A 25,127-nucleotide genomic window follows, 5' to 3' on the forward strand; every position below is an offset into this window, starting at 1 on the left:
CTTCCTATATTGGAAAGAGAAGTGCTTTAATGAGCTGGGCTCAAATTCCATTTCATCAGTTTCAAGAATTTTGTTTTATCACAAACATGTTACTTACCTGTTTGAGCTTCAGTTTTCCACCTTTAAAACAGTGTCTGCTTAAACACCACCTGGCAGTGTTATCATGGCAAATAACTGATAGAAAGCTCCTGGAATAAAGTAGAAGGCTCAGTAAATGTTTTCCCTTTTACAAGGTATCATACACCAAGTGCTGATTGAATGTTTAAGTCATTTGAATTTTTTTTTTGTATTGTTGGTTGACAGAGAGTATGAGATTACATTGATCTGATGAACATATTATTAAATAGTGTTCTTGATGGTCATCCTGCAAAAAAGAAAAACATAACTGGTTACTTGTTCATATCAGTGATATAATGATTTTATTACTTTGAGAAATGTGTTGTCCCAGTTTTCTTAATATTGTTGTCTTCAGAGGCTTTGTTTTTTTAAAGAAGTTTGTCTATCACAGGGTTGGTAGCAATTAACTATGTAATTATATGTTATAGCCTTAAATTTTTATATTGACTGTTGTTTACAGCATGGAATTTAAATTTCTTGGTGACCTGCTATAGATATTAACCTGTATTGAGGAAACAGTATTTTGTAATCACCAAAATAATTTTTCTTTCCCTGTGCTATAATGAGTTCATAATAGTTTGGCAAAGGCCGCTGTCCAATCCATTATTCAGCAAATTACCTGTCTTGCCAAAAAAACAAAAAAACAAAAAAACTACTCATTTACTTATGAAGAGTCTTACATTTAATTTTAAATACAGGATTTAGTCTCATAGTTCGAGAAAAAGAAGTATGAAGATTCAAAGACTCTCCAGAATCACAATTTAACTAGATTAAAATGGCAAGAAACTAGATTAATGACAAGAAAGTAGCAGGAAAGATAGATAGTTATCTCTAATCGTCTTAAAGGCATAAACTTGAGGACTTTTAATCCTTATTCTGACACTAACTACCTGAGTAGCCTTAGGTAGATCAATAACCTTTCTGTGAATCAGTTTCCATTTCTGTAAAAATGATGCAGTGCCTATTGGACCTACTCACAGCTTAATTGTGAGAAGAAAACAAAGTAGCACAAAAAGAGTGCTTACTCAGACTCAGCCAGCCTAAGGGGGACAGAACTTGGCCCTGAGTCATCTTTAAGATATGGCTTCTCCGATTAGACCCTGTAAATGATCATTAGATCATATGATCCCATATGATCATACCCTTACATGGATCTTGAGCTCTCAACTAAATTCTAGGAACCAAACCATGTTACCAGAATGTTACAGAACAAATCACTGACACCTTTTACACTTGCAGAGAAAAGAATAAATTACTTTTTGTTATTCTCTGTTCCATCAAACTGTGGTCTTCAGAGCTTTTAGCTGAAGGCTAATTATTGATTTGATACATACTATTTTTTCATGTGCTCATTTTTAGAAAAAAAAGTTTTACCTTCTTTTCTTCTAACAGAATTATTTTTATCTTGAAAAATGGGGTATAAGTAAAAGACTAAATCAGAGTATGATGGGGCATGGTACACCATTGATCAAAGTATAAAACAGACTTTGCTCTCCCAAAACAATTTTGCCAAATTGTGCAGAGGCTCTCCCTCATCTCGTCCTCATTTTTTTTTAAACTGGTTTCCACAGAAAAGGAAAGAAACCATTGAAATTTGAATACATTCTCACTATCGGAGAAGGTATAAGCCAAGAAATAAAAATTGGTAAGAGGAAGACATTCCCAAGTTATTCTGTCCTTTTAAATTGTGCAGCTGCTGATGAGAATAAGAATTACAACATGGATCCAATCAATTCTGAGTATGATAGTAGTTTCCTTTGTTCCGTCTATGGAACCATTATTGTGCTTCGTTTATTTTTAATCAAAAGAACCAACTTTTTACACTTGATATATGTATTTATTCCTATAACTTACTATTCCAAAAACAACTTGCGATGGTTTATAATAAAATGAAAGGTAAAATAAAACCGAACACTGTTAAATCCAAATATAAAAGAAGTTTTGTTTAGTTTACACTTAATTGCAACCTTTGATCCTTTATTATTACAAATATATGCTTAGCTACTCTAAATTGACTTTTGTTTTTATGTTTGCTTGTAAGTCATTAATTGTTCATATTGCTTTGAATGATCTGTAATGCATTAGTGAGACTGCCTGTGTTCAGATGCCAGCTCCTGCACTTGTTAGGGTCAAAGGTAAATCAGGTGGGCACTAGTTGAAGTGGTAAGGACAGATTTTCTTCAAAATTAACCATTGTAATAGTGAAGGAGGTCCAGTGTGGACTGAACTCAACTTTGCCAAAACAAAGAACAGAAGACCTTTGAAGCCTTGGAGGGTACTAAGGGAAAAGCCCTGAGGGGTGTTAGGGAGGTTGGTCCATGTGACTAGTGCTTCTGAGTTTGTTCATTGGCACCTATCCAGAAGAAAAACAAGCTTCTCCTATCTTCATGACAGGAAGCAGTGATATAACTTAGAGCAAGGCATCCACTGGCTGACAACCAGAGCAGAATTGTCTCATTGAATGTCAGAAGACTGTTCTGGGTTATAGAAGATTTATATCTCAAAGAGGCAGAGCAAAGATTTATAATTGCCAACTTTCTAAAGCAAAGGGGGGTGGGGTACTACTCAAGAGCCTATCAGCCTACTGTCAGGTTTTGGCTACAGCAAACAGTAAAGTTACTTAACCTCAGTTTGCCTCAGTTTCCTCATCTGTAAAATGGAGAATAATAGTATCATATCATAGAGATGTGTTTTGAGGATTAAAGAAGTTAATACATGTAAAGTGTTTAGAGCAGTGCTGTGAATAAATGTTAGTGATTATTCTCACTGTCTTTAAATGGAGTTCATAATAGTATCTATCTACCATATTTGATTGTTTTAGTTATTAAATGATATAATACAAGTAAAACGTGAAGAGCTATGCCTTACACATAAAAAGCATTCTATAACTGTTGGCTTAGAAATAGTAATAGTTGCCGCAGCTCTGTAGTAGCCACTAAATATCTTCTAGTCCTGAATTATTTCTAGATCAGGACGACCAAATCCTGAATTGCTTCTAGATCAGGACGACCAAATAGCAAAGAATCTTAAACTTCCTGTGTTTTATGTTAGAATGGAGTAGGTACGTTTTGTAATGGTAATAATTCAGAGATTGGAAAAATATTTATGAGCAATATTGTGTGTGATTCTAAGATCTTTAAGCATCATTTTGCCATTGTATTTCTCGAGTTTTAGATATGCAGGCCACATGTCCATCATTTATGTCACTTAACCTCCTTACTGTTCAACCTTCAATATTTCCCAGCATATTTCCTTCTTAGGAAAGTAAAGGTGAATCTAAATAATTGTAAATCCATTAAAGAAACAAAAGAGTTCGGGGTGCCTGGGTGGGTCAGTTGGTTAAGTGGCTGACTTCGGCTCAGGTCTTGATCTCACAGTTCGTGGGTTCGAGCCCCGTGTCAGGCTCTGTGCTGACAGCTTGGAGCCTAGAGTCTGCTTTGGATTCTGTGTTTCCCTCTGTCTCTGCTCCTCCTCTGCTCTCACTCTGTCTATCTCTCTCTCTCTCAAAAAATGAATAAATATTAAAAAAAATTTTTTTAAACAGAAGAGTTTGCTTAATTGGGAAAAAAAATGGCATTTATAGGAGTAGTAATGGGGGTGCCTGGGTGGCTCAGTCGGTTGGACATCTGATGACTTCGGCTGAGGTCATGATCTCACAGCTGGTGAGTTCGAGCCCTGTGTCGGGCTTTGTGCTGACAGCTCAGATCCTGGAGCCTGCTTTGGATTCTGTGTCTCCCTCTCTCTCTCTGCCCCTCCCCGACTTGTGCTCTTTCTCTCTCTCTCTCAAAAATAGACATTAAAAGTTTTTTAAAATAGTAATAAAGACTGAACCATATTTATCAAATTTTTCAAAAGTTGAGATGTTGATTTGCTGTATATTTGAACTTCTTTGTTTCCCACCCAATACAGATATTTAAGAAGAGGTACAGATTTCACAGTTTTTCAACGCTAACTAGTAGGTTCAGAGATACCCAAATGATCTCTATCCATGTTTATGGAATCTCTTGATCCCAGCACTGTATAGTAATAATCCATGAAGTATGAATTACTAAATGCAGTATTTGTGTTGGGTATATTACCAACTATGGTGCATAGGTCTTCCACTAATGAAGTGGAATGCATAGATGAAAAGAGAATCCCATTCTCCTTAAATTACAGTTTTCATCACTAAAAATTCTTGGTGTTAATACATTTGATAGTGGAAAAATGGCCATTTAGGTAAGAGACTGGTTGCTGGAAAAGAAAGAATAACTTGAGTTAATGTTGATTTCTTCAATGTACTACATAAAAATATTACAGTAAGGGAGAACCAAATATAATATTACCTTTTAAGACCAACTTTTTTTCATTGTACTTCTCTAATTAATATTTGGGGCAGTTGTAAAGTGATTCAAGAAATTGAATAATTATGCATATAGTGAAGATGGTCAACACCAACTAACCTACCATTTTAAAGTCAAGTGCATAAAGTATTTCACTCTTTTTATAGAAGTATCTAAAATGTTGCCTTTTAACTGTGACAGAACTAGAAATATCAGTCATAATAATTGGTGTTATAAATAGGATTTGAGGTCAATTAGGAAAGAGTCTTAGAAAAATGTTTGGAGTACCTAAGTTCTAGACTTGGCCCTTCTATTAACTTGGTCACACCCATTCAGCAGGCATCTTCACCTCATTGGGCCAGTAGTTCTTTTTCAGTCATAGAGCCCATGCTTTTACTTGTTATTCTTCCTTCTTTACTAGCTGCAGATTAATTCAGATTTTGTATCTTTCTTTCTCTACCAGTCTGATACGTACTTCTGCATGTCAATGCGCTTGCCGGTGGATGAGGAAGCCTTCGTGAGTAAGTATTAATTGGATGGTGTGCCAGGGTGGGGGGTCGAAGGGAGGGCAGCTATTTGAAATCAGTGAAAGGTTCTCTTTGATGGTTATGAGCATATTAATCTTTTACTGTCAGTTTCTAAAATGCACTTATCATGCCTAATGCAGAAACAAACTAGAGAGAGCCACTCAGAGACAAGGTTGCAAACTGTATCTGGAGAGATTCATGAGTAATAGTAGTTAAGGAGTTGCATGCAGATGTCAATGGTCGCCAATACCGTGTGGTCCCATTTGTATAGTATTGGCTTTCTGTCTGTGGCTGGATGCTTAATTCCGCTCCACTCAACAGACTGTTTATTTACCTGCTGGTTCATGCTATAAATCGACTGTACTTAGAATCAACATTGGGGAATTTAAGATTTTACCTGTCAAATAGTAGATGGATAGAAAGGAAGGAAGGAGAATTGAGAGAAGGAAAGAAGCGAAGGAGGTAGAGATAGGGAAAGGCAGGAACATTGGTCCTGTTATTTCTATTGTAGAATAAGAGGACTCATAAATGGCAGGTCCTTCCCCAGCTGAGCTTTTAAGTCAGATAAGAAAAGTGACAAAATACCATCTGTTTCCATCTAGGTTGTTTTCATTGAAATATCCTCATGACAAACTTTTAACTGTTTGGGAGGAGGTGTGATTGACAAATTATTCATGGATTTGTTTCTGTCTCCCACTGCTTCACTTTTCTGGTTTGAGATGTTAATTTTGGAGAGAAAGTAATGGTAATGAGAGTTGTGCTTTGGTCCCATGAAACTAATCTTCAAGTAGGCTGTCTGAAACGGCCATTATGTGAATTATAAAATGTGTACTGTTGCCTCGGGGCCATCTGAGGATAAATTTTCATGAGATGTTCCCACAGGAATATACATTACAGACCTGAAAAGCCAGAGCGATGTGCATTTTTTTCCACACACTTTGGTGGCAATTCCAACAGAAAATACAACTTAGAATAGCACTCTACAAATTTGTTCCCAGAGTTAATTCTTAAGAATGAAAGGCCTTAGGAAGTTGAGCATTGCCTGTGTGTCCTCACATTGTATAATAATCGAATATTACCAAGAAAAAAGGTAGAAACGACAATGCTCCCAGATCCTCAACTTTAACTTTAAAGACAGAGAAAATAATTGTAGTGCCTTGTGTAATAGTAAATGTGATTTAGGTTACAAATTCATCATTAAAATATCAACAGTAAAGGTTTTTTCAATATCCACATTTTTGGCAGCCTAGGAGAAAATAATATTTACTCACTAAAAGGCATTTTTACATGATGTTTTCTTCTTTATGATTTTATATTTTCTTTCCAAGCTCCAAGAAAGCTTGATTCCTCTTGTTTCACATTTGCATAGAAGAGAAGGCCATCTCCATGCCTGTATGCATATGAAAGTCATGTTTCACAGCAACATTACAGGTCTCACATTAAGAGGTTATTGACTTGTTTCTGGAGGTTGGTGGTAGTATATGATTTCAGAGCTGGTGACTCTAAGGACTATAAATATATATCCTGGAATGCGTTATTGCTCTCCTAATAGAAATGTGTTTACTTTCACATAAATTAAAATCGAGAAGTACAAGTGAATATATTCAGTCAAGGAAAATATTCATGGGAAACTCATAAAGGACTATATTAGAACTAGGGTATCAAATGGTTTTGCATTTTCTTAGGCACCTCCCTTCTCAGATTAAACTGTTCCCAGTTTGAAGGTCCTTAAAGGATCTTGTAAGATTAATAATTATTTTCAATATATTTTTTTCTTTGTGGCTGGGAGGATTGCATGAATACTAAAGATTTTGTCACTTGTTCAAAACAGGGTTGTTTCATCTTCAATGTGAGTCCTTTAATGTACTAGCTCCAGGCGATTTGTGGTTACTACTATTTGCATAATCCAGCAACCACAGATGTTTAGGTGTAAGCAAATTAGAACTGGAAAGTTGAAAACCAAACAATCATTCATATAAGGGAATAAGTAAGGGGAAGGTTGCATGTATTGTCTCATTAATTCTTAGGGCAAACCTGAAGGTAGCCCCACTTTATAATTAGAGAAACAAAGGAACATCTCTGTCTTTGATTTAATCAAACAGGAGGGCAATAGTTTGTATAGCATCCTTGTTCATAGAATCAGCTCATTACCACCCATCATTTACCAGGGGCCCACGAGACACTAATATACTTACAGCTAAGCATATTTAAGCCATTTTATAGAGAGGAAATGGAGGGTCAGAGAGGTCAAGGAACGTGAGCAAGATTTTTACTAGCTGCGTGTTCCCCTGTCATAAGAGATTTGGATGTGAGGATAGTGAATCGGGGAAGAAATGAAAGAAGTTATCAAATGGATAGATAGAGCTGAAATACAGCAATCGCACATCTCTGTCTTACATCAAATACAATTCTTTCATTTCCTTACCTTTCAGTCTCTACTAGGAACACTCTGGTCGGTTTTGTCAAAAACAAAAATAAACCTCAAACCATCCTACAAAGCGAAACCCAGGATACACAAAGGTGAAAGATTTGCAGTAGGAAAAGTGGATATATAGGTTGTATGTTGGGAGGGTGATCATGCATAGCTTTTCCCTATTCCCAGAGTGAAAGTTCTTCTAGTGGTAAACAAGGTTTTGCCATGATTGAAATATGTGGGTTCTCCCAAATTCTAGGTCTCAGGATGCCTTATCATAAGATTAGATATGGTTGAAAATGAAGACTTGTAAAGCATTTACTACTTTATTTTTTTCTTAAGACATTTATCAATTTTATATTTTCTGCTTTCATTATCTGTGCCTTTTCAATTTTTGAAGGCCAGCAGGATATGTGCTACTGAATATGGTGGGGACTCAATATTGCTTGCTCAATACATGATTGAATACTAAAAAAAGTGTTGTGCTTGGCTATTTTTAAGACAATGTATCATCTAGTAGACACTTTACCTTTTTGCCTTAAATTTTACTCTTATTTGAATATAAGGGAATAATTCTTTTTTTAAGAAAAGCCACTTGTTCATACATTCAGCAGACTTTAAAAATTCTGTTGTGTGCTAGTTATTGGGCAAGGCAATGGGGATGTGAGGTATGACACCAATTCAAAGAAATTATAGCCTGGCAGAATTCTAAAGACAAGAATATAAATATTATAACATCTGAAAAGAACTTTCTCCTTTGGCTTTTCAAATTTCTAAAGAAGATCACAAAAGGCAGAGTACAATTGAGATTGCTTATTAGGACTAAAACAAACTCTCTTCATGGTGTTAAAAGCCAGAATTGCATTTGAATAATTCATAATTTTGGCTTTCTGCTTGTGTGACTAGTTATGTAACTCATTTTAGACAAACATATTTCTTAATTCTGAGAAGATACCATCACAATTGTCATAGAATTTATATGTGCATATGCCCAGCATTTTTATGTATAAGCATGCACAACATCTTTGATGTATTTATATGTCTCCATTGAATTAGTAAATGTGAATTAAAGTAGTTGTTTGGGGAAATAGTCTAATGAAGATAAATATAATTTTTATACTTTGAACAGAATCATAGCTTTCCTTAGAGCACTGCTTTTGTTTATTGTTTTAATAAGAAATCACAGATTGGAATGGGTGAAGGTATGATAAAATCTGCATTTGACCACTGAACTGTGATGCTGTCTAAAAGGTGTTTTACAGACACTCTGAGGAATTGACTCTGACAGCAGCCCACTCAGCCAAGAAATTTGACTGTCATCTTCATCCACTTGCTTTCCCTCACATGGATGACCAGTAAATAAATGTGTCTTTTCCTTAGTGAATGATGGCGGGTCCCTATCTATCAAATTGCACTATACAAATGAGGTAGAAGCCATTGAATTTAGAAATAGATGAAATTAATCTAATGATTCATTGCTTTTCCTTTCCTTGGGCTTCTCTCTTGAATGTAGAACAATGTCTTCTGCAGAATAGCACCATGAGACTTAAATATTTCTGAATGTGACCTTTCTTAAACAAAGCACATGTTCAGGTGATGTTGAGTTACCTCAAAAAATAGAGGAGCAGTCTAATTTTGATCATGTTTATGGGTCATTACATAAGGTCATTACAAGACTATAAAGACCAAGGTCGGGTAGGATACAGTGCTCAGATAATCACATTTTATGGCATGACAGCAGTAAATAGAAGGTGTGTGTGTGTACATACATGTGAGTCTCTATCCCCATGAAGTCATTCTGTCACCTTTCTGCTTCTGATTAGTTGCCTGCATAACTTTTCTTTTCCCTCTTCTAGGATTTTCTCCAACATGAAAACTGTAGTCTGTGTCTTCACGTGACCATTGGGTATCTTCCCGCAATCACCCTCAGAAGATTTTCTAGCATCATAGTGAAAGTTACTTGGAGAGCTAGCGCAAATAAGATATGCTACACCTATAGGTCTCTGATGTGCAAATAAAACCTGATTTGCTTGGTCATAAACAAAAAAGAAAAGATGTTCCTGCCTGCCTTGTCTCAGAGTATTTCTAGGATGTCTTCTATTGTTTGGTCACCCAAATACCACATTTCCAACATGACAACCCCTGATAATGCCCAGGGTTCTTTCAAGTAATAAAACAAAGGGAGATGGAGGAGTAGGAACCATCTCATCATATTCTGTAAAGCTGAGAGTTAAGATGCCTTCCGTTACATACATCTAGAGATCACCAGAAACTAACTGACATGTTGACTTTGCTGCTTTATTGCATTAATGTCAAAATGCCACCACCACCACCTCCCCCCCCCCCCCCCCCCCCGCCTCTGCCGACACTCCCAGGAAAATGGCCAATCCAGAAAGCCCGGGTCTGAATCGTATTCGATGTGTGAATGCCCTTCATTAGTGAAGGGTACATGACATTTTGACAGTCATTCTGAAGTAGCCATTTCTGCTATTTCAGTAGGGACAACTGTAGGGGCCAACTCTAAAAAGATGAACGTGAACTGTTCTAGTCAGAGAAAACATCATGTGAGAGACAGACAGGATTTTATCTGCATCTGGGAAGATGGTCTATTTGGATCTGCAGAGGGGAGGAGAATATTCCAGTGGCCAACAGTATGATCAGTGAAGGAGCACACTGGGCACAATGTGAGCCTCACCACCTGCTGGCTGCAGGGTTGTACACAAGCTACTCAGCCTGTCTCTCTTCAAGGCTCATCTGTTTGAGGGGAAAAGACCAGACATAGGGTCATTGTGAGCAATAAGCGAGCCTGGCAGGGGGTGGCCCTCAGTAAATGCTAGTGGTCGTGGGTGGTTATTAGGTGCAGAGGGCTGTCCAAGGGGAGTGCAGGGTGAGTGTAGGGAGCTGTCATGTTGGAAACGTCGCGGACCAGGAGACTGGTCAGAAGGGGCTATGGATTTTGTTCCATAGGAAGTTAATAGGGGACTACTAGAGGGATGGCGTTACAAATATCGGGATTAATGAAGCTTATACTATTTTAGCTTGCACAACCTGGCTGATAAAGTCTATTTACTGATTATTCAGTTGGTTCTGACATATACCAAAAAAGTTCCATTTTAAAAGGTATGTCATCCAGAAATCTAAATCTTTTTTGTGCTTAAATTATTTTATTCGGAGGCAAGGATTATTTCATTTTAAATTCATGTTCAGTTTAAAGGCTTGCTCAGGTGTCTTATTTCTTGCTTAATTTGGCAGCAGCAGCTTAACGTCCTCATAAACCACATTAGGGATTCTTTCTGAAGTGCACATCATTGTCCATGCTAGTGAGGGTTAACAACAATTTATCTATTAAACATTCTGATTTAAAAACATTCAAGCAAAATGTCTTTATTTTGGTATAGAATTGCTTTACAGTTTTGGAGGAAGCTGGTGGAAGATAATATGTGATTGCTGTGGGTTTTTAACATGCTGCTAAATGGTTTGTACTGCTATGAGCTCTACATTTATCTGAACCTTTCTGACCCAGCTGCAAGATTATGAACATTAAGGGTGATCATATCCTACACTTTCATGATAGTTTACAGCCTTATCTTCAGTTGCAGTGGATTTTGATATATAATCTTTATTTTTTGGGAAACAAAGAAATGTTTATGGAAGGGATATTAAGATTTGGGGCCTATCATTTTTTAAAAATTTTAACAGCTCTTTTACATTATTATGTCTTAAACCTTACATGTCTCTAGTCTCCATACTGAATATGACTGGAAACACTAACAGTAGTAGAAGACTGACACTACACAGACATGACTGTAATCACCAGAGGCTCCATTTGTGTGCCTGCTTCAGACCTCGGCCTTAAAATGACTTCAGGTGATATAGCTGAAGCTGTACGATGTACTGCAGAGTTCCAGTGATCTCTTTTAACACACTGATTTTGAGGGATCAGCTAATTATTTCCAGAAAAATTTTCTTTATAAGTTTATTTTAAAAGAAACTTTGTTCTTACTGTTTGCTCTGTGCCTTTAAGAGAGTAACACAGTCCACGTTAACTAAGATGAGTTAACCAAACTCTAAGCATGCTTATATAATATATATATTCAGGCACTAAAAATATCGACTGGGGTCAGAATCACCTGTGAATCACCTGTGAAACTTTTCAAATGCACACATGCCTGGAATGACCTCTGAGATTTAAATGAGATATTGATGGGGGGAGGGGTAGGGCTGACCCAGGATTAACTCTGAGCATCTCTACTTTTAATGAACTGCATAGCATAATTCTAATGCACACTATTAGATAAAAAGTATCATTGACAAAAATTGTTTAGTAACACGTAAAAATACCCACAGCATAGGAAAGAAACCATTTACTATGTATAATATGATTCCACTGGGAGGAAAAAGGAAATAAAGAGAACAATAATGATCTCTAATGATACATATGGGCAATAATTCCAGAATGCCTGAATTCTGAAGATCCAAACTTGCATTTAAAAGTCAGTTCTTTTTTATTTGATAGGTTAATTATTGGTGGTCTATAGTATTCCTCTATGGCATATCTTTAGCTGAGAGGGGTGTACCTCTTATACTCAGTGGTAATTTAGGGTTGATTGTGCATGGATATCTCCTAAGTCTCTAGTTCCTATACTTGGCTATGTGGGTTCTTCAAAATCTTTCCATGTCCCACGTCTGGCAGATACATCAACATTTGATATGCAGACCTGGATATCAACTTGGAAAGGAAAAACGGAGAGAAAGCCAAGTGCTAAATGAAATTCCATCCTAGGTCACATTCTTAGAGAATTTTATGGTCCTGATTTGTGTCTGATGTGCGTTAAAAGAAGCCATAAATTTCAAACAACCTCATGCAGTTAGAACAAATTTTGCTTAGAACGCCAGAAAATAGACCTCACTGTCTCTGCTAAGTACGTCGCCCACACGCATCCTCTCAAGTCTTTCATTGCAGATGACATTAACCTTTGAGAAGTCCTCCACCCTGTGCACTTTCAGAGCCATTGCATTTCCTTTAATTAATGTGCGTGAGTTACTATTTCTGGAGTCTTAGTCCTTCAGAAATATTTGATTCCCAGGACTTGCTCACACTTGCTTGCCTGTAAACTGCTCTCTGATCTTATACATCAGGCAGTCTGAACTAACACCCATTGAGACTGAAGTTCCATTTTCACTTAAGTAACTGCCATCTTATTATTGAGTTAGAAGAGTCGGTGGCACTTTTTAATCTTATGGAATATTCCCTTGCATTCTCACAAGGCTGTGCTTCTGCCTGTTTGTGGCCATCCCAAGGCTGCCTTTGTTTATTCTGCCTGTTAGTTGTCGTAATTATCCTCTGGCTCCCTTCCCCTTGGATCCTGTACTTCTTTGGCGTATGATGGGAGAGAGAGAAAGAAGGGAGAACTTCTTTTAAGATGTGATTTGAAAATATTTTCCCATATTCTTTTTGTGTAGTGTTGAAATCTCCAGCATGGTCATATGTGTATCTTGTGCCCAACAGACCTCATTCTTATTCACTAGGGGTGGGATCTTGTTTTGCAAAGCTAGGAATAATAAGTAGGAATGGAGCAAACCCAGGTAATGAACCTGTCAGCATAATCTTTTCCCAGTTGACCCCCCACCATTGGCAGCAGGCCCTTCAAAGAAAGTGTCCAAGGCCTGCTTTATTTTATGGCACCTACTGTTTGTTTTAGATTTACATTTTGATATGACATTCCTTTTGCTGGCAGTACTTTTCATTTCAACTTGCAATGAATTGTACTTTGAACTATAATCATATAAATACTTTGATATTATACTCTTTCTTTAGGATGTGAAAAAGATGGTTATATACAACTCTATACCAGTAATTTACTTAGCATTCAAATGAGATCTTGCATTTCTGGAAGAATGCATGAGTCACGAGAGTAAGTTTCTATGAGAGGGAACTCTGAGGAATGTTCTGTTAACTACCTCTTAAAGATATTGATTTGTTTCTAATTATAGAAACTAAAATTAAACACTAATCTGGTAAGCTTTCAATGTGGAGCAAATAAGTGGTTCTTAAAGCAGTATGTCAGAAGGAGAAGAAAATCAGAAAAGGGGCAGAGATGTTATACTTTGAATAATTTTTGCCCTTTACAAAGGACAATTAGTCCTCTGCATAAGCAGAGGCTCAGGCGAAACACTTGACTTTCCTTCCTAATGAAAAGCCAAAGAGATGGTATATCTTCATGATCTGTTTTTCTCTCAATAGGTCTCCTCTCCATCCTTCCCTAAATGTTTTTGCTTAATAACTCATTTTATAAATTTAATGATGGCCCACTTTTTTTCAAAAATAATATTTGCCTTGTTTCCCAGCAGTACACACAGTGATTTAATATTTAAAAAAAAAACCAAAAAACAAAAACTGTTGGGGTCTCCTACACAGATCCTGACAGCTCAGAGCTTTCCTGAAAATTCTGTCCTGAGCCTTTTGTTCACCCTCATGGCTTGAGGGCTCAATTTTTGAGTGGTTCCCAAATATGTAATTCTCTGACTTCTTTCTTGAGCAAGAGTCCAATCTTCTACTGGGTATTTCCACCTGGATTTTTAGATGACACTTCAAATTCGTGTTGCTTTGCACCCAACAGCTTAATTCTTCATAAAATGCATTTGGCCATGTTGGTTTATTATCAAAATTCCTAGAATGATTCAAACTTTGGAAATCTAATATAATCCACCCATAGTAAAAGAAGTTAAGGGGGATGAGAACCATATGATCATCTACATAGGTTCTGAAAAAACAGAGGAGTTATCTTCTTGTTTGTCAAACCCCTTGTGTATTGACAGAGGGATATTGAAAAAGAGAGAGAGAGTAGAAGGTGGATACAGTCAGATCAAAAGTTAGATGTCCATAGAGTGAGATAAGCCATTTCATAAAAATGAATATAAGATAACAATTACATCACATACCAAAATAAATTTTAAGTGAATAAAAAACAAAGGCCAGCTACTCCCACCTCAGAGCTTTTTTCAAATTCCCTTCTGCCAGGGATAATACCCTGGGAGGATTCTGAAAGAAAGGAAGGATATCCTGTACTTGAGAGTGAGTCTATGGAGATAGAATCCCTCTTATTCCTTCTATTTCTCTTGGTAACAAATGTAGACTTGTTAACAGTAGGATTTTCTATGATTTATGAACTGTTGTAACTTCCAATTGATTCTTTCCTTCTAAAGTATCTTCTTCAACCTCCTAGGCTTATTGTATTCTTTGGTGGTAGAAAACAAAGCCTTAAGTTCTAGCAAGTCCATTTTCCAGCCATTTGTTAGGTTTTTAAATGGTGGTATTAATATCTCATGATGGGATTTTTGGACTTTAAATTCTTATTTTCAATGCAGTAAGTGGAAGACTTTTTATTTCCCCTGAAAGTTGTGAGTCAAATGGCTCATATTAGGTGTTAAGTTTTCTGACCAACCACGCTTTCCAAGTCATGACACTATACTTTGATGTAGAACATATTTTATTTTGTAAATACACCTGTACTCACATATTTTAACAATAAATGATGTTTTATTTTATCAGACAAGAAAAGACAAAATATGCAGTTTTGCATACACCTGCGATTCAAGATCATTTTAGATTGTTTAGCATGTTTCTATGTAAAGGTGACTGGTAAACTGTGTTGGTAGAGCAGCAGTTTGAATGCAGACAAAAGTAGCTGAGCCAAACCCAAACCAGAAAAGGCAGCTCATGCTGAATATTGACCATGCACAACAGTATAATTTATCTTTAATTTTTTCTTTGTTTTATCTCCAAACTCATTTTTGTTTACTTTAATGTCTTTCAACCACTATTATTCGGAGAAAAATAAAGAAGTGACATTTGATAAGTTTCAGTATCCTTTTAACAAGCGCACAGTGCTCCTCTAGGACAGTGATTTTTCTCTCTTCTGTACTTTCATAAAGACACATTTTCCAATTTTATTTTATTTTCTAGTAAACTGTTTCTTCATATCACATCCCAGTGTCTACTGTTGGTTTAAGATGGTGATAAATTTGCGTTAAGAATCCTTCCGCTCATGTTCTGACCACTCACTGTGGTTTCTGTTTCTCTGCGGTGTTGTGCAGTATTTTATAGTACTCAGCACTCTACTGAAATCTGGAAGGGAATCTGTTGTGAACACGTAGCCTGGAGCTTTCATTTTGTACCCGCATACTGTTCTCAGCACTTTAAAAGGGGTCTTCCTTTAAAAAGTATGTGGGTGTATGCATAGCTGCAGCCTATACATTATTGCTTTTCTCTTTTTGTTCTGTAATAGTTGACCACTGTCCTGCAAAATTAAATTGTCAAATCATGCTCATCTTAAGGAATAAGATAGTTTATACAATCAGGAGCAACATAATATCATTGTTATACAGTTATTGGAATGGTTGAGTGATGGGGCCTCTTGGAACATTTGTGCACAGACGTGTAACTTGTATTCACATTCATGTGTCATTTTCTTTTAACAGTTGACTTTAAACCTCGTGCCAGCATGGATACTGTCCATCATATGTTACTTTTTGGATGCAATATGCCTTCTTCCACCGGAAGTTACTGGTAAGGGATAATGGGCTCATAGTCAAAAGGGGTGTAGAAAATGTGTATGTTTTATAAATACAAATTGCATCTGTATATGTATTTTACAACTGATTAATAAATAGGTAGAATGCTTACTTTTCAGAAAAGAACATTGTTCTTTTGCATCACGTGGTTATCATGGTCTGATTATCAGTTATTTAGTCTGCTATGGAGCACATCCATCAGTCTTAGACACTGACTTAATAAATGTATGTCTGTTGTCGTAGATAGTGTATCAAGGTACAGACAGCTTATTTAAAAAAGACAGACAATTTAGATAATGGATGTTCTGGTGTTTACTTTTTTTAAGATCTTGCTTTAATCCAAGGAGCACCATGGCTCTGTTCTTTGAGCACTCTTTTATCCTAGACACTGTGCTAGGTAATCTGTATACACCATTTCATTTTCTCCTAAAGTTTTTGTAGAGCAGTTACTATTGTCCCCACTTTACAAACAAGGAGCTTGAAGAGAATCAGTATCATGTTTAAGGTAACACAGCTGGTTGGTGTCAGACCAGGATAGAACCCTAGGTTGTCTGGTTCCAAATCCAGCATTTCACCACGCTGCCTCCCATTTATTCGAGCAACTGTTGCAGTTTTAGAATTTATTTTAATCACTATGTAGAGTCTTAATATCAGTAAATGATCAGTAAACATCTATTAAATGCCTCTTGTGTCCTAGAACTATAGCAGATGCTGTGGAATAGAATACATAGATATATTTTTAACCCCCAGAAGCTTACAGCTTAATTTATGGCTTGAGATCTGTCCTTCCCTTTTGTTCTTTGGAGTTCATGAAGATTGGTGAGCTTTGAAAATAGCTATGCATTTAAGCCTCATATTTTGCACCGATAGCCAGAATCACTGTTATGTATTTCACAGTCCAGAATGACTAGTGTGTCTTGCTTTGCATTGAAAAAGTATCTGTTTTGTGTTCCTGTCCGTGCATAATCATGTAGACTGATAGACCCTTCTCTGTGCATCCTAATATTCATCAGGCTGATGCAGGGCACACAGCAACTGTATTCTAGTCGTTCTTATAACAAACGACTGTAATATGTATTTGGAACTGTTAAAAGCACAGGGCAATTAGTGGAAATCTCCAGGGACCAAGTACCATCAAAGCATTTGTTAATAGGCTTAAGTTATTTGATGAAAGGAGCATATCACATAGGAATCCTGCTCACATGACTGGGTTTACATAAAAATGGAGCCAGCAAATCACAGTCAACACTCTTTGATAGCAGCAATCCAGTTTTTGCTCTTCGATAATTTTTTGTAAATAAAATTCTGGGAGTAAAAGATTATTCTGGGGGCGACTGGGTGGCTCAGTCGGTTAAGCATCCGACTTGGGCTCAGGTCATGATCTCGCGGTCTGTGAGTTGGAGTCCCGCATTGGGCTCTGTGCTGACCGCTCAGAGCCTGGAACCTGCTTCAGATTCTGTGTCTCCCTCTCTCTGCCCCTCCCCCATTCATGCTCTGTCCCTCTCTGTCTCAAAAATAAGTAAACGTTAAAAAAAAATTTTTAAAGATTATTCTGTGACAGCTTTTTCTGAATCTTACACAATAAATCACATCCTTTGATTTTACGTTTTTAAAATATTTCTTGTGAAATTGGAAAAATTTAGTTTGAATTGGAATTAGTGAAAATGGCAGGAAGGAATATAAGCTTTTAAAACCTGCTGTAACTTTATCTTGGTAGAAGAGAATGAGGGAAAAAACAAAACGTCACTAGATGTTGTTATGCTTTCAATTGAGAAAGATTATATACAATGAACTAAGCCTGGTTTACTGTTCTCCTATCAAGGGAATATCAGAGCAAACATCTGGGCCCTGTAGAAGTATTTATTAATATTCTTAAATATACTGATTTGAAATTAAGTCTAGTAAAATACGTATATTTTTTTTCCAAAAGACTTCCAAGTTCGGGAAAGAGAGAATTTGAAGAAAAATGTAAATGAAAGCGAAAATGGCAATTTTGAGTAAATTGCTAGATGTATTATTTTGCTAAAATTACTACTTAAAAGGCAACATAGTACAGCGAAAGAGTAGTGAACTAACTAGCTGGATTCCCTGGGTTAATTACTTATTTCATGTGGACTGGTCTGTTTCTTCATTTCAGCAAGGGACTACCACTGGATCATTTCTAGAACTCCTCTATGCTCTGTAATTCCATAATTCTATGAATATAAATTGCATGCAGATGCTGAGTCAGATTGGAAAGTCATCATTATAAGGCGTTGGAGATATGTGCACTGGTTGACTCACCTCAAGCAGGCCTCCCACTGCATTACTGCTGAGTAATTAGAACTCTGAATGGCATTATACCTATATCATTTTAAGGGGATTTTAGTAATCTACCCTGCAGACCACATTCCCGCTTAGTCTATAGGTTTGTTACGATTGACTTTATAACCATACAAGAAGGACAGTAATTGATGGTGGTATTTATCTTCTTTGAGCCAAGCGCAAGTGTTCATCTAACATTTAAAGTAGGATCTTTTTAATCTATATATCTAGGATCTGTTCGATAATGTAAACCAAGAGGTATGCATTAAGGAAAACTCTTCCAGTGACTCTGGCTTCCACCATCCAGTCTTATTCTCCATATAAAGATGGTATAGACTTTTTATCCCCCAATATTTGGCAAGATCCTTGCTTCTTTAAAGCATTGGCACTCACAGAATATTTCACAGACTAAACTCTTCAGTTGCTTCACAGAAACATCTCATACCCTGTCTCCTCACAGCCACACAGGCACAGCCATGGAAACAGCGCATGTTTTCCAACTGCTTGGCCCCTTATCCTCCCACCTGAATTACAATACTAATAACAAAAATCTATCAGTGTCAAAGCCTCGCATTATTTTTCTTGAATGTTTGAGTCATAGAATTTATCACACTCATTTTACAGTTGCAAATCTATTCTTCAACAGCTCCAAGATACAGACAGTAGTTAAATTAACATTCCCCAACGTTCACATACATTTTTGGTTATGCTACCTGTAATGTTTTTTGAGGCTTAAGAAAATCAAGAACTCCTTCACACTCTGGGAAAACCTTTATGGAAATACAAAGCTGTTTTAGTGAAAGAAGAAAAAGCTAATGGGATATTTTAGCACCAAAATGTCAAGCTTTCCTCTTTTTTTTTTTTTTTTCTGTTTGTTAGCTAGGATTAGCCCCCTGTTTTCACTTCACTGTTCTATTTTCATTGCCAGCAGGTTGGCAAATAGGTATGTGTCTCTAATAAAGTAAACATTTTCCCCCTGAAATTATGAAGTTATAATTCATCCCCTGTCTTCAGGCAGCACTTTAATATGAAAGCAAAGAGCTATTCTGATGATATTTCACTGTTGTGCTGCCCTCCTTTGCTCTTTGTAATTGCCTCTTTCTTCTGTTCATTAAAATATATTTACAGTTATATTAAGTTTACATGAAAATACTAGACACAGCATGAAGCAGTTTTCATTATGTAGTCATTTTAATTTTAAAGTTTTTTTTCCCCACACATATTCCAGTCTTTTGTGTCTCATTCCAAATTAGCAGCCCACACCGCTAATGTGTCTAGTTAATTATATGCATGTGCATTTAAATTGCATACATTGATGTGAACCTTTTAATATACTGTGGGGTGGTCCCTTTATAGTTAGAGTGGGCCTGGTGCTCAATTCCAAATTAACATACCTCTCGAGGATGCAAACAAGGGCCAGCTGATGGAAAAGCTGCTGGCCCTTGTGAAGAAGGCAGCAGTACCTGTCAGATGTAACCCTCAAACCTTCTTTCCCAGGCCCTTAGAGGAGGAGACAGTTAACTGTATCTAGGGACCAACAGAAAGTAATAGCACCAAGACTGGAGCAAAGCGTAGCAATAGCATGATTTGTTGGACTCCACTGGTGTTTGCAGACTTCACTCAAAGCGTAGCAGTTCTAAGTTCTCCAGATTTGTTGGCTACACGTGAGGCATAGGTGAGTAGATGTGCCTTTTAGGGTCACTAAGGAAATGAGGTGCAGTAAACTGGGTAATTTGGACATAAAACATCTATTACAGCTCCTCGCTAAAAAATGGTAAATTTCTAAAGATCTTAGAAATATTACATTTGTCTATTCTATGAATACCTTTCTTTATTCTGTTTTTATTCTCAGTTTTTTAAAATAATGCATGGCTGGCTATGGAGAGTATTTCAGGCTTTGAAAATCATGATGTTTTGTTCATACAAGTTGTTTGACATTTGGGGTAATTCAGGAGCACCACTTTTTGTAATGCTAGTTTGTACAGGCTTGTGCACTTTTATCTGCTGAGCACAGGACTTAGGGTTTAAAGCAATTTATGGCTGCAAACTGCAAGATTATGTGCTCACAATATTGGGTGATTAAAGCGAATGGGCTTCTCATGTATCCTGCCTTGTACTTAGGCGTCATCTTCTATACATAACTAAAGTCATTATGTTTAGTCTTAGCAATTAATATTTGATTTAAAAACTATTTCTAATGATGCTTATGACCAAGTACTTTTTACAAATCAAAGATGGCTTCTACAGGGTTGTTTGATCTTTTTTGAAAAGAAGAATCCCAGCTGGTTAAATGAGGCTGTTTCCAGCTGTTCTAACTTGGAATCCTTCTCAAGCTAAAGTAGTAGTGCTTTACCATCCTATGAGGCTTCAGCTTCAGTCCCTTTTCAACTGCTTCTATTTATTAACCACCTGCTGTGTCTTTTTAAATGCCACTGTCTCCACAGGGTTACAGATGCTGATGTGGTGAAAGAGAAAAGTAGCTAAAACATACAAATATATATATCTAGAGGAGGAGAGAGAGAGAGAGAGAGAGAGAGAGAGAGAGAGAGAGAGAGAGAGAGAGGGAGGAGCCAGTATGTGAGACACCCTGCTTGGTTACTCATTTAAATGACTGTTTTTTTTAGGGTGCTAGTACTTTCCGGATACGTCTACAGTTTTGTTGCCTCCCTCATGATGCTAATGATTCTTTGGTAGGGAGTGGCATTCGCATACACTGCCTTTATGCACCCTCTCCATATCCTGGCTATCTGTCATCCGTGCACAGTGTATGTTCTGCAGTCTCTTCTTTGTTTCTTCTGCTGTAAAGAAACTTGTAAAGCTAAACGTACATAACATCCTCGTCAGTAGAAATAAAAATAACACAATCTCCAAAAACTGCGCTGTTCCTCATTCTAAGCCATGAGGACACAAAGTGTGTCTTTGAGTGTAGTAGCAAATTTTAGACATAAATTTCTACTAGGCTAAAATTAATTGTATCCATTTTCTTTTTCTATTGTAATGTAATAGATTCATATGATAGCGCATATCAGGGTAGCATAAGGGATCTTTGTTTATATAAAATACACTTGGTACTTATTCTTACTTCTAGTTACCAGTGAACCTATTCCTTGGCTAATTTGTAGGTGCCTGGATTAGAGGTGTTGATAGGAGTTCCTTAGCAACTGACCAGTTCTTAGTTGACTAGTGTAAACTTTCATAATATACAATGGCATGATTATAACCATTTGGACAGTTCCAACGGAAACAAAAATTACATAACTTTGAATATGGTTCTTTCTTGGCAAGACGAAGCATAGTGCTGTAACACCTAGTTTAGAGCCAGTAGTAATAAACATTGGTCAAATTATTTAACCTGTGTTCATCTGTTTCCTTATCTGTAAAATGAGACTACTAATCCCACCTGATTGGGTCATCATGAAGTATAAGTAAAGGAATGTAAATAATGTGTTTGGCGCGGTGCCTGGTTCGTAGAGGTCCTTAATAAATGGTAGTTGTTATCCTCATTCGTTTATTAATATTTATTAACCATTCACTATGTGCCAAGTACTTTGTTAGGCACTGAAAGTTTGGTGTGAACAAAACAAACCCACCCTCTTTTTTTTATGGAACTTATGGCTTCTTTAATCTTGCTCGGAAGGTGGGAGTGTGGGTATTGTGGGGCTATTTATCAGGCCACTTTAAATCACCACTTTTATTTAGCTTTTCCATTAAGTATCTTTCTAATTACTGTGTTATTAGCAATACCTATTGCCTACCCATTGCACTGATATTCACATAGGATTTGTCTGAATTGGGAAATAATTGTCTATGGGTTTATAGAGCAGTTAATGAAATTTGAATATCTGATTATTCAGGATGCAGTTTTGAATGATAAAGACATTCCACATGTGCTGTTGATTATATATTGTGTTTCTTAAAGAAACATTCTAACTTTGGATTAGTTTTTCAGTGGCCCTGATATTTAATTTATTAAAATTGGAATTTAAGGCTATATAGACTTAACTTGAAGGCATGACAATTTTATTTAAAAAAATTTTTTTTTAGACAAAGAAGAAATGACTTGTCAGATCTGATCTTCCCTGAGTAACCTTGGATTTTAAATAGCCTTTAACTGATACAACTAGAGAGTACTTTAACAGTCAATCATGCTTTATTTGGATAATTCGAAATGACAGGTTAGCATTTTTCAGTGCTTGGCATAGTCTGAAAATATTCATGCCATCTGAATGGTTTCCCCATGGATTAGAGGTGAAAAGGTTCTAAAGCAACGGTCCAGGAATCCAGAATAGTTTTCTTTTCAAAAGTTAATTCTCATCATTTTTACTATGACGACTAAGAAACCACAAGGGAACTGTGTGAATCTTTTCACAATTAACAGCCTTAATCTGGAGGAGCCTTTAGGAGAAGCTGCTAGATTTATAAGAATAAGAAACCCAATTGATGAAGCCTGAAATTACAACAGCCATTGATCAAGGGTTACATTGCCTCCTAGCCTGAAGACTTTTCTTATTAATAAGAATAGTAAAAATCCTCTCTGTTTTTACAGTACTCTTTGAAAAGCCAAAATACACAATACCGTCTTTATCCTGGTGGTCACCTTATGTGGAGAAAATATGATGTTATTTTTCACTTAAAAGGGAAAATGGAAATCTGAAAATGAAAAGATTGCAGGGATTTTAATTAAATGCTTTTGCCACCCGTTTGCCATTGTATCATCTGTTCTAGAACCCATTTCTCTTGGCTTTCTTATTTTTCCTCTCTACCTAGTCCTCTCACATATTAAGTTTTAGGATTAGTTTGAATATCCCAGTGCCTTCCAGTGAGTCATTCTTTACTCAGTCTTGAGTTTAATAAATTTCTTAAAAATTATAAAACAGGACTTAAAAAAATCAAGGTTTGCTTTTGGAGCTCTACTTTTACCAGAGCTCAGAAGAAAATGAAATGTCTGGAGCACTTGGGTGGCTCAGTCATTTGAGGGTCCGACTTCAGCTCAGGTGGTTTGTGAGTTCTAGCCCTGCATCTGGCTGTCTGCTGTCAGCAGGGAGCCTGTTTTGGATCCTCTGATCCTGTCTCTGCCCCTCCCCCACTCATGCTCTGTCTCTCAAAAGTAAATATTAAAAAAAGAAAGAAAGAAAATGTAAAATCATTGTCTTCTTGTGAATAAGTGAGGACAACTTATTTTATCTAGAATTTTGTTTTAGAATTGTGTACATACATTGCAGCTTAGTTCAGATATGAGAGTAGTGTAGTCATCGAAGCTTATCTTCATAGAATATAATTTTCTGCCTGTACATCAATCTCATGAATTGAGACAGAAGGGAGTGTGACAGGCAGAGCTTTGAATCAGGGCTTGAATACGTGACCTTTGGAAGTTAAACTCTCTGAGTTTAATCAGCTGTAAAGCATAACCTCGTTGTATTCTTCTTGTGAAAGCTGATTTGTATAAAACGCCAGGCAATAATTCAGATTTATCATTATTTAATGTTTTAGTTAAAACTTTTTAAGTAAATTAAAAAAAAATTTTTATATTTGAAAGTACAATAAAATTAAGGTCAGTTCAGATTTTTTTAAGTGTTCATATATGAAAAGTTAAAAACATACTTGGAAGGCAACTTCACCAAACACTTCTTGGATATTGACTCAGTGACAGGCAGGTATGCAGGTGCTGGGAGTTTATGACCTTAAATCACTAAGTATGCACAGGATTAGTAAGTTGATACTTAAGATGAACACTATGGTTAACAAGTACAAGTTGGCCTGGATAGGGACCAGAGAAACTTCCCCGAGGAGAAAGCCTAGAGGGAATCTTGAAGGAGAAAGTCAGTACAGGTTTGTCAGGCAGAGATTTGGGGAAGGGGTTTTCCAGGCAAAGGGAATAGTACAGAAGAGAGACTTTACAAACTGGCAGGAACTTGGAGTGCCTGGGTGGCTCACTTGGTTAAGCAGCTGACTTCAGCTCAGGTCATGATCTGACAGCTTGTGGGTTCAAGCCCCGTGTCTGGCTCTGTGTTGACAGCTCGGAGACTGGAGTCTGTTTCAGATTCTGTCTCTCCCTCTCTCTCTTCCCCTCCCCACTTGTGTCCTGTCTCACTCTCTCTCTCAAAAATAAATACATTAAAATAAAAAAGAAACTGGCAGAAACTTGGCATGAGTATAAGGGGAATTTTTTTCTGAGATATAAAAGATCCCAGATAATGAAAAGTCTTAATATGTTGTGCTACAATGTTTGGATTTTATTTTCATGTTATTTGGGAGGAAGCATTTGAAAGATTTGGTGCCAGTGAATGACATAATCGAATATGTATGTTAGAAAAATGTACTAAAGCTGTTTTCTCTGTTATATTTCATTCCGGTTCTCTCTACTCATACACTGAATTGACTTCCATATCAGAAGAAACAATTATCTTGTTTAACCTAAGACTGTCATCACGTTGATGTTAGGCACTTTTGTATATTTATGATCTTCGTTGAAAGCTCTGTAAACTGCCACGCGAGTCTGTAAATTTTAGTAGCTCACAATAGTGAGATATAAAGTTCATCCCATCTGACAGTCTCATTTCTTAAAACTATAATAGCATGAGTCCAAGCAGGAAAATTTTGCTTTTGGGCACTGTCCCATTCCCTGTGCCTTTGGTACGGTTGGCACAAGGATGTCACAGACATGTTCCAGTGCACAAGTCTCACAGGATAATAATCCTTCATCATAAATATATTGTTCTTGACAGTGAACACTAAGAAACCACAGGTTGATGTATTTTACACTGCACACTAACCAGTTTCTTTCTACAGCCTGATTGAGAGAAGCAAAACATTTGTTAAATATAACCTTATGGGGACCTCCTGGTTCCCAGTCCCTCAATCATTTATCCA

The 25,127-nt window shown here is 36.7% G+C and overlaps 1 protein-coding gene across 14 annotated transcripts in view; it reads left to right on the plus strand.

Moving 5' to 3' along the window:
- PAM (peptidylglycine alpha-amidating monooxygenase) overlaps positions 1-25,127 on the plus strand; it is a 283,688-nt gene that overhangs the window by 153,516 nt on the left and 105,045 nt on the right. For all 14 annotated transcript variants that reach the window (XM_027037064.2, XM_027037072.2, XM_027037091.2 and 11 more), the window contains 2 exons: positions 4,903-4,960; positions 15,861-15,948. In XM_027037064.2, the coding sequence (XP_026892865.1) occupies positions 4,903-4,960; positions 15,861-15,948 (146 nt within the window). The remainder of the gene's footprint in view (positions 1-4,902; positions 4,961-15,860; positions 15,949-25,127) is intronic.

Source organism: Acinonyx jubatus, chromosome A1, assembly GCF_027475565.1.
Source record: "Acinonyx jubatus isolate Ajub_Pintada_27869175 chromosome A1, VMU_Ajub_asm_v1.0, whole genome shotgun sequence".
In the NCBI taxonomy this organism is placed as follows: domain Eukaryota; kingdom Metazoa; phylum Chordata; class Mammalia; order Carnivora; family Felidae; genus Acinonyx; species Acinonyx jubatus.